This window comes from Abrus precatorius, unplaced genomic scaffold (assembly GCF_003935025.1).
Source record: "Abrus precatorius isolate BTA unplaced genomic scaffold, Abrus_2018 Scaffold8, whole genome shotgun sequence".
NCBI classification, from domain to species: domain Eukaryota; kingdom Viridiplantae; phylum Streptophyta; class Magnoliopsida; order Fabales; family Fabaceae; genus Abrus; species Abrus precatorius.
The window spans coordinates 4,528,637-4,538,828 of NW_020874428.1; the positions used below are offsets into that span (position 1 = coordinate 4,528,637).

The following is a 10,192-nucleotide window of genomic DNA, read 5'->3' on the forward strand; positions in this document are numbered from 1 at the left end:
AATTTCTTGAATAAAAGATGACTTCAAATTATACATTTCAATTCACTTACATCATTCTTTATAAGCCCAAAATTATTTTTAGTTTTTTTCTAAAGAAGTCCAACATGAACAAGGAAAAACTTTCTATTTCAAACTTAAGTTCATGGAAAACGAAAAATAAAAAATAATGAATAAATAAAATATTTTAAAAATTAAAATTTATGGGAACAAGAACTTCAAAACTAAAACATTTATCAAACAATAGTCACAGATTAAAAAAAAAAAAAATATATATATATATATATATATATATATTATATGATATATGATATCGTTATGTAATTAATTATACGTGTTATTTTTTTTTAATTTTAAAATTAAAAAATCCAATATGATTTTAAAGAATAAAATGATTGATGTTTAGTATAAAATAATGATGAAATGAACTCGAAATAGATAAACGATAGCGCATAGGCTTAGTTAAGAATAGAAAATTGGGTTTGGTAGCGGCGAGGAATGGATTTTGGATGTTCGGAAGTGAGCGTTTGGAAGGAAGCACTATCTGCTTACCCATCTCGGATTCACACTTTCTCTCTTAACAAAAACAAACCCAATTTGGTTTCTCTCGACGAATTCTACTGCAACCACCTTCCTTCACTTCTTCACGAACGAAACCCTAACCCTTTCATCACCTCTCAGGAACTTTCCAACCTCATGCAATGGAAGCTCACGCGCGGCAAGTGGAGGTGACTGCCACTCCCCCTCTCTCTTTTTCAATGATTGAGTAGAAGTAGAGTGGGTGTTTATTTGGTGCATTGAATCTCAGGCCGCGTCTCTTGGACTTCGTTTCGTCCCTAGACGACGTCGTAGTGAAATCGGCTTCTGAGAAAGCGTTTCAGAGTCTTCCCGATATATCCAAAGCCGTTTCTGAACTCACTGTCTTGAAAGGCGTTGGTCCCGCCACTGCCTCCGCCGTTTTGGCCGCTTTCGCCCCTCACTTAACCCCTTTCATGTCTGACCAGGTCTACCAACATATTATTGTTATTATTATTATAATACACTGACGTTGATGTGATCCAATGCTAAATTATCACATTGTTGAGAATGAATAGCTATTGTAACAATCACTTCAAAATTTTTATTTGCGGTAATTTTTAATTTGTTAAAACTATAAATTTTAATATTAAAATTAAATTTTATTATTATTAAGACAAAATTTAGGTGAAGTAAGTAATTTGGTGCTGTTTTCCGATTCGTATAATCATATTAGAGTTTTAGTTCAATAATGGGTAGTAATTTTTAATGTCGATTGTTACGACGTAAATTATGATAAAATTTTAATTTTGATAGAGATACTCTATTATTATTATTATTATTAACTTATTGTTGTTGTTGGTCTTTCATTGTATTTATGGGATTATTGGCTGCACTGCAGGCTATGGAAGCAGCTCTTGGAAACTCGAAAGACTATTCGCTGAAGCAATATCTAATATTCGCCAATAAATTGCAATCGAAAGCAAAGGTAATTTCTAATTGTTTCATTGCTTTAAAGTATGAAATTGTTTTGGTGATTAAAATAATTTTACCGACACGATTAAAGTAAGTGTTTTTTGTTCCGAACTCCATGTTACTATGATTTAAGCAAATGGAGATGTGATTTACGTTATGAATTGATGGTCTTATATACAAGTGTATAAAACAAATTGAGTAAAGGAAATAACTAATTACGTGACTAGAGAGCTTTGCGTTTGAATAAAATCAAAACAACCATGTTTTTATTCAGTGTGTGATCATCTTCTGTCATTCCATACCGAATATGAATGTGGCGTCTAGAATTTTTTTACAATCTTAGGAATTGTGCTTTTCTGGAAAATATAGTTGGACACATTATAAATGTGTTTGATATGCTTAAAATATTTTTAAAAATATCTTCATGGGTATTACTAGAACTTTTTTACCTTCATGAAAATATTACATTACCATAATTATCATGAGAATATTTTGTTAGAAAATATAGTTGAAAAAGACTCTTGAAAGTGTTTTTTTAAAATATTTATATGTAATCCGAGAATTTAATATTAGTATTTGCCTGAGTACTGGTAAATTTGTGAGAGTATTATATATTTTTTTAACTAACCTACTAATTCCGTTTTTTATTAACATAAAATTAAAAGTGACGATTATTTCATATTAAACCCTATAAAGGAGGATACAGAGATTTTACCTTTAATATTTTTATCTTAAGATTTATATAAACTATAAAATCACCCCACCCAACACCTCTTATAGATGATGAAGTTACTATACAGCTTGCATGTTTGGAATTTGGCTGTGTTAGATTATTGAATATCGGATGGAGAAATAATTTGCAGGAACTAAGTTCAGAAGGGGTCTCCTATACCGCATCTGATGTAGAAAGGGCTTTGTGGAGTTTTGCTGTAGGGAAGTCATCAGCACCTGAAAGGAATGAAGGCCCTAAGACCAATCCAAGCAGGGGCTCTAAAAGAAAGAGAAAAAATTGACATAACAACAAATGAAATCACATGTAATTTCTGTTATTTTTATGTTATGCTATTTATCCCCTTGCTATGTTGGACTTGGGAGTTTGTCCTTTACTGTCGGACAGTACTAATCACTAATCATTGTCAGGTGATTTTTTCTTTTTTAAGTTTTGAGCTTCTTTTTCCTTGCTAACATAAACCCTTCAAAAAAAATTTTAATTTGTAATTTTTTCAAAAATCATATTTACCTGATGGATATTTTTTTATACATAGAATTTAAAATTATATATTCTAAAATATAATTTTTTTTAAAAAATTATAAAATTTAAAATTTAAAAATCGTTAATGATAATTTTTAGTGCAGTTACAATGAAAAGAAATTTTAAAAAGTGGTAGATGATTATTTTTAAAATATTAAAAAATTATAAGAAATAAAACTTACCAATATAATTTTTTTTTAAAAAAAAAAATTTAATAAAAAATTACCTGTGGCGATTTTTGAAAAAATAATTAAAAAATTTTGAAGTCCAATTTTTTCTAGCAATTTTTAAAACATTTTCATATTTTTGTAATTATATATATATATATATATATATATATATATATATATATATATATATATATAACTGAAGGTTATTAAAATGGAAAAGAAAGGGTAAAAATATTTTAGAAACCCTTCAAACGTCTCTGATATGTAATTTTTAAATTTATCTAATATAAGAGATTTTTTACAAAAAAAAATTAACATTCAAATAAAACAAAAAGGATTTAGTCTCCCTTCAAATTCTTTCTTTTTTCTCTTTCAAAACTTTCAAATAAAACTTAAAATTTTTTGACGTGAGGTATCAAAAGTTAAGAAATAAATGCTTTCGATTCTTTTAGAAAAATTATCGTTAGATCATCACTTGTTTTGAGTTGCAAAACATCAAATTTTCAGAGGATCGTACCGTGGTATAATACTTGTATTGAAACCATAACGTAGGAGAAGGATGCACAACACAATCAAATTTCTGGTTTACGTGAGGTTCATATTGTTACATGTCTCAAGTTCATCTTTAAGAAAAGGTCCCAAATTTCTGTACCAAGCAATTCTCTGTCACGTGACATGAAGGCTTTGTTAATACTGTAACCAGCTACGGGGACACCCAGCAGAGACAGCAGCCGTGTATTTGAGACAATAAGAACAAATTCTCTGTTTTTTTTCAATGTTGTAATAATTTTGAACTGATAGCTGAATCCATGAAGAGAAATTCAAGTGAATGATAGAGGTTTACAATGGTGATGAATGCAGAGTTAGGGTTATATAGATTCGAACTAAAAATTCCATATTTTAAGGGTATGTCTAAGAGTAAAATTTTAGAGAAGGGGATAAATAGTTTATATTTAAATTAAGATGTTATATAATTTTTATAAAATAAATTAAAAATAATGTATTAAATTTATATTAATTTGTTATTTTATTTTAATAAATGTTAAATTAAAAAATATTTATTAAAAATGAAAAATTTGTTTTCATTTCTTTTTATGCTTAAACTCAACTCCCTACATACCTAAAGGTTTAGGTTAAAATGTGGCATTTATTATTTAAGTTTCTTAATTAACTTGTTGCTTGGAGATCTTCTTGGTATTTAATTAAGGACAAAATTTAGGTGAAATTTTATAAGTGAGATCTTCTTGACCTGGCTCTATCCCTATGATGGATTAGGAAGCCCCATATATTTTAGAAATAATTAAAATTCTCTTATATTAAGGTTTACAAAATGTCAGTTTGAAACAATGTATAACCATTTTAGTAACAATTAATTCAAAATCCTTAAATACAAGTTATTTTTATTTTAATTTGACATTTTTTAAACTATAATAAAAAAATAAAAAATGTAGGTTGACCTGTATGATCGGTAGTTTGCATACAGTTATGTTTGATTGGCATAATTGAAATGTTTATTTTAAATAGCGAAAAATGTGGGTAATAATTTTTCCTTCTTACATTTTTGCTATTCCTCTAAAATTAAGCATTGCTAACGTGATTGTTAGAATAAAGAAATAGAAAAAAATGTTAACATTATTTTTTTAACAAGTACTTTAAAACACACAATAAAAATTTATATATAATAAAAATTATAAGATTTAATGTATTTATAATATTAAGTTTTATATTTAAAAAAAAAACTTGTGGGTTTATTGATATTTATCATACATTCTTGGATATACATTAAAAACACTGATATTAATATGCTTTTAGCATTTTTTTTATCACATTTTCTCATTAGGAAAGTTTGTTATGAAATTTATTTTAATGATACAATATTAAACTTTCTCTTTGCTTTTTGACAATTCCACTTTCACTACATATTTGCTTATGGATTTAATTTTATATTCATTCATTTTAATTTTTAACCAGAAATTTTTTTTTAAAAAATCTATTTCGAAACTAGAAAAAATATATAATAACTTCAAATAAATAAAACCAAACACACATAATAATTTAACATATTATTAGCGTAATAATTAATCCTAAAAGCCTATTAAGAACGTATCAAGATATATAATAAGTTAACCAAAATGTTTTGTTAAAAAAGATGTATTCTTTTAATAAAATTGTTGCGAGTAGAAATATTATAATACACTAAGTATTGAGACAGTGAACCATGAAAGGCTATGTTAACAGTACGATACTTGTGCTATTTTTTTTTTATTATCGAATGTGTTACTTAGTGATATGGACTTTTTGAAAAAGTTTATACTGGACTTGTTTATTTAACAGGCCAGACCACTTAGGTCTGCAGGACCTAATCACATGTTCTTATTTTCATCCTTAACAATGGGAAATATTATAAGTTTATCAAAAAAGTTGACGAAAAAAAAGTAGTTTACCAAAAACTATGACCCAAAACAAAATAATTTTACCAAAAAATAAACACCGACTTTTATACTTTTTCTGACTCTCTCAAGGTTTATCTGCAAAGTGTTTTCTTAATACTTGTTATCGATTTTAATTTAGTTGTATTCTATGTAAATTTGAGCATACGTGCTAAGTGTTAAGCAACATTACATTAGGATTATATTTTGTATATAATAATTTTTTATTAAAAAATACAAGAATCACTATAATTTTATTCATTGATAATATTAAATACTATCATTTTTTAATAAAAATTTACTATGTTTGTTTTATAAGTAAAGACTAGAGAGAATTCCTCGTGTCAATTGGGGGCAAATTGCACTTTCTTAAATTTGCTGGGTCGGTAAAGAGCCATGTTTACTAAACAATTCAAAATGGATTCTAATTGATTTTGGTCAACTTTGATTGATCTAACTTAATTTAACCAGAATTTGATTAGTGGCTATGTATCAGGTTCCAATTCCCTTTTTTTGGGGGAGGTCAAATAATTCCTTGTTAACATGTTATATATCGAAAACCAAAAGAAAAAAGGAAGAAAAATAAGGGCCAATCTTTGAAGCACTGATCTAAAAACAATCTCTCACCATGGTACAGGTTGCAACACTTTCATCTCTATATCCTCATTCGTTACATTTTTTCCTTTGCAAAAGAACAACACAAGGACAACATTAACCCTTGCAAAAATACACACATTATCTAATCTGCAACACTGTTTAAAACAATGAGCTTCAAAAAACCTAGCCCGGCAACTCTATACATAAAAGTAATAGTAGTTGCACACACTTTTACTCTTATGCTCCTCAAATATTGCTCTCCATGTCATTAAATAAGACCACTTCAACTTGTTCTGAATGATCTAGATTTCACACGCATTCGCATTATATGTGTAACTCATTTTCCAATTGATAAATGTAACAAGTCATCTTCTGCGAAAAATTCGAAGAGCCAATAGTTAGGTATTAAGATTTAGATCCTATACAACTAAACACTTTATTTTTCTTTCCTTCTCTATGTTCCCCTCTTTCCAACTTGGGTTAAATTGTGCAGTCAACAGAAAAATTCCAAAGTCTTTGTTGTAGTAACAAGGCTATATTTTCCACACGCTATAACTCCGTTTTCAACCTCCCTGTTCAATGTGACAGTAAATAAGAAAAAATCAGACACTTGAATTGGTTGTGCAAACAAACCAAACTAAAGACAATTAATTATGTTTTCAGCCCCTCAAAATATGCCAGTTTTTATTTTAGTCCTCATATTTTAAAAAATCATTGGTTTTGGGTTCTCTTATTAATGTAACTTTACAAAAAAATTTACGTGACAAAAAATTGATACATCTTAGTTAGTCACATCATCATTTAACAATAATTATGGATCAAAACCAATAATTTTGAAAAGTGTAGGACTAAAATTAAAGAAGAAAAATTATAGAACTAAAATCAAAATACAATGTATTTTGAAGAACTAAATATATTTAACCGAAAAAATGTTATGTCTCTTACCATTGGGTCCCAAGTTGTCAAGTGATGTACTAGAATCGAATCCCATTCCAAAGAAGCTTTGGAACTCGTGGTCTAAAACAGTCTGCATTTAAATGTATGAGTATTTTCCACAAACAAGGGAACTAAAGAGAGTACCATGTTCATAGATATTTACTCTTTTTACCTGAGGCAAAGGAGGGTATTGTGTTGATGTACTAGGCATGCCAGCTAGTGTTCCCTGGAAACTTCCATTGGGGAATGGATGGGAGGAGCTGATTCCAGAACCGTATCCACCAATTCCATGTCCTATGCGCGACTGGAGAATCTAATTGAAAGAGAAATTATCATCTTAATTTAATGCGCTAAAAAAGTAAATGATTCAACTCATTTTATTTCAAATAATCGCTTATTTCCTACAGCTTCCTGATAGAGCTTTTGTTGGGTTTAAAGAGATTTAGGTAGGGAGCCTTACAATGAGTAAGACACCACTATGCAACCCCAAAACTTTAAAGCCATGAATATATGGGTCCATCTCTTTATAAACCCTTAACTTGCACATATCCCATTCTACGTGAGACTCAATTCACACTTGATTCTAACAGCTTTTGAAAATAAGTGGTTATTTTCTAAGAATTAATCCAAATCAAAATGCTATAAGACCTTCACTTACATCCTTGGATAGGATCCGCTCTACATCAAAGTTCAGTTCTGGGTTCACTGTGGCAAGTTTCATGGACAAAAACTGCAAAATGTATCCTTGATAAGTTGACTAGTCACAATCCCATAATAATAGAATTGGCTGATTGAGTTATCATAAAACATGACTTAACATGCATTATTCCAAAATGTTCACAGTGGAAAACAGATCATATTCAAATTTAAATGATAAATTTAGAAAATAAAAGATTCCCTACTTTCATACCTCAACCTGTTGCTGGAGTGATTGCACGTAGTTGATTATCTCATCCAGCATTACAGCTTTGCCAGTTATCTAAGAGAAACCAAAGACATCATCATAGTTTAACCAAAGATAAAATTAGTATGCTGAGACATCATCATAGTTTCATGAGAAATTATTTTAACACAATCATCTCAATCAGATCATCACCTTGTTGCACCCTGGAACAAGTTCTTGAAGCAACCTCATTCGCTCACTAATCTTTTCTCTTCTCACCTGCAAGCAAAAAAAAGTTGTATTACTAGGCATACAATTTAACATTGTTTTTTCATCACAAACATTGTGGTTAGATAGCAAAAGTACCCTTTCAGCAAGGCTGTGGCTGTTCGTGGCTTGACCTCTTCTCGCTCTCACGTGAATGAAATTATCTTTGGGAGCTTCTCCACACTGAGAATTGTTGTCTTTAGTTTGCTTCACTGATTGCTTACCGCGCAAATCTGCACTACTATTCTGCTCAACTTTTGGTTTCTTTTCATGTTCTTTTGGACCATCAGAGCTCTTCCCAGGAGAATCTTTCACCCCATCACTCTCAGCATTCTAAATCCAACCTCATAAAGCATTACATTCATTAGTCACAAAACCACACAACAAGACCAATGAAATATTCCTAGTCCTAAATGAGATTTGATATTTTACATTTCAACTCAACAAACCTTATTTGTTCCAAAAGTAGAATTATGATCAAGCCCTCTCTTTCTTCTATTCCCACTAGGTGCAGATCCTGGTGCTTCCTCTTCAGGAGTTGAGTCCTCAACATGAGATTGTTCATCATTAATTGGAGCCTCCTGAATGGGATTATAATGTTGGGGGTACACTGTGTTAGCTATGTCACCAGACCCATGTTGGCTAAAAGAGCCACCACCAACCATTTCTGAGAAACCACCACTTGCATAGGAGTGAACCTTGGGGACCATGCCACCAAGATTTGAGTCAGACATGTATTGAACAAGGTGGGAAGTGTTGCTGATTCCCTGATTTTCCAAAACAAGAGGAGGATATGAAGAATTGGCATTGGCAAACTCACTATGAGAAACCATTGAAGAGCCTCCAAAAGTTTGAGCCTGAGTCAAGGAAACAAGTGGATCCCAAGCAGAAGCAGCAAGAAAAGGATTAGCTGCATCTGAAGGCTTAGCCAAAGACACAGAACTAATAGCCATTTCTGAAACATTTGCACCTAGACCTGAAGATGGACAAGTCAAAATGCTCTCATTTCCGTGTTGAAACCCCATTGCATTTTCCGAACCCCCCATTTGAACTAAAACAGTTCCTAAACAGTTTCAACTAAGAAAGTAACCTATTTATACATATACACCAATCAATCAGCACAATCCTGACTCAACAACAGTTTGATCACACCAGGGCTGCTGCATCTAGAAATAAACAATTGCATATGATTAAAGGGTAAAGTGAATTTTGACTAAGTTGGCTGAAGAGATATCTTGCAGGACTAAACAAGGAACAAATAGCTTGGCAGCTTTATAGGACTGAGAGGAAGTTAAAGTTAAAGAAAACCCTCATTGTAGCTTAGATAAATGGTGGAGAAAAAGTAAATGGAATATAATCTACTAGTCAGTAACCAGCTAGTTTTTTACCTGTTCCTTCAAAAACCCTAAGATCAAGTCTACTACTTCCATGCTCAGCAAAAGGGTAAAAAAACGCTTCCCTTCAGACAAGAAAGTGAACCTTTCAGTCTTGAGAGCATAAAGTAGACATAGATAGACAACAAACAATGGGATTAGCTAACAGCTCATCAAACAACAAGTAAAGCAGATTCCCTTTTCTCCTTTGTCCACTCAACAACAACTAAATCCTCATTCCATCAAACCACCAACATGGTTGATGATGTTAAGCAAGATTAGTAAGTAGTATCACTACATGAGTAACAAACAAACATTATGTATTTTTATTTTTTGATTTAAAAGAGAGGACAAGGAAGGGTTGTTGAAACCCTTGTTATTAAATTCTGTGGTGGGAATCCAAGAACAAGGAACGACCAAAGGCATCAAATTCTACTCAAATCCTGTGATGACTGAAAGGGACAGGATTTAGCAGAGTTCCCTTTACTGGGGTGTGTCTGACTGGAGCATCAAATGCTAGATTAAATTCCACAGCAAGAACCAGTTTCACCAATTGGGTACTGACCATAAACATCAAATGTAGCATAAAAATCCAACTTTTATAGATCACAAGACAACAACACCAGCAGCTACTACTATTACTAAGCTAGAAAGAGAAGGAGATAAAGAGAGAGAGAGAGAGACTTTTAGCTTTGCTTTGCTTTGCTTACCTGCCCAAGCTATGAGGTGACATGTATCATTTTAAAAGACACACTAACTACTGCCAACTGCTCCTGTTGGTAAATTATTGCTGAAGC

General features: G+C 31.0%; 2 protein-coding genes across 5 annotated transcripts; one reads left to right on the forward strand and one right to left on the reverse strand.

Annotated features, from left to right (window-relative positions):
• The first annotated feature begins 492 nt into the window (after window positions 1–492).
• On the forward strand, window positions 493–2,501 carry LOC113874117. The gene is made up of 4 exons (XM_027512338.1): window positions 493–725; window positions 806–1,001; window positions 1,415–1,501; window positions 2,352–2,501. Exons 1-4 carry the CDS (start codon window positions 496–498, stop codon window positions 2,499–2,501), a joined length of 663 nt encoding a protein of 220 aa, XP_027368139.1. The 5' UTR covers window positions 493–495.
• A 3,423-nt stretch (window positions 2,502–5,924) lies between these two features.
• Window positions 5,925–9,704, reverse strand: LOC113847606 (transcription factor bHLH74-like). Of its 4 annotated transcripts, XM_027476809.1 has the most exons (9): window positions 8,993–9,704; window positions 8,472–8,938; window positions 8,122–8,355; window positions 7,969–8,034; window positions 7,783–7,851; window positions 7,531–7,602; window positions 7,045–7,185; window positions 6,882–6,963; window positions 5,973–6,508 (listed from the first exon to the last, which is right to left on the reverse strand). In XM_027476809.1, exons 1-9 carry the CDS (start codon window positions 9,066–9,068, stop codon window positions 6,486–6,488), a joined length of 1,230 nt encoding a protein of 409 aa, XP_027332610.1. In that variant the 5' UTR covers window positions 9,069–9,704; the 3' UTR covers window positions 5,973–6,485. The 4 variants fall into 4 exon arrangements, with proteins under 4 accessions (XP_027332608.1, XP_027332610.1, XP_027332609.1 ...); XM_027476807.1 differs by having other exon boundaries at window positions 5,925–6,508; window positions 7,045–7,176; window positions 8,472–9,704; XM_027476808.1 differs by having other exon boundaries at window positions 6,882–6,953; window positions 8,472–9,704.
• Between the last annotated feature and the right edge of the window lie 488 nt (window positions 9,705–10,192).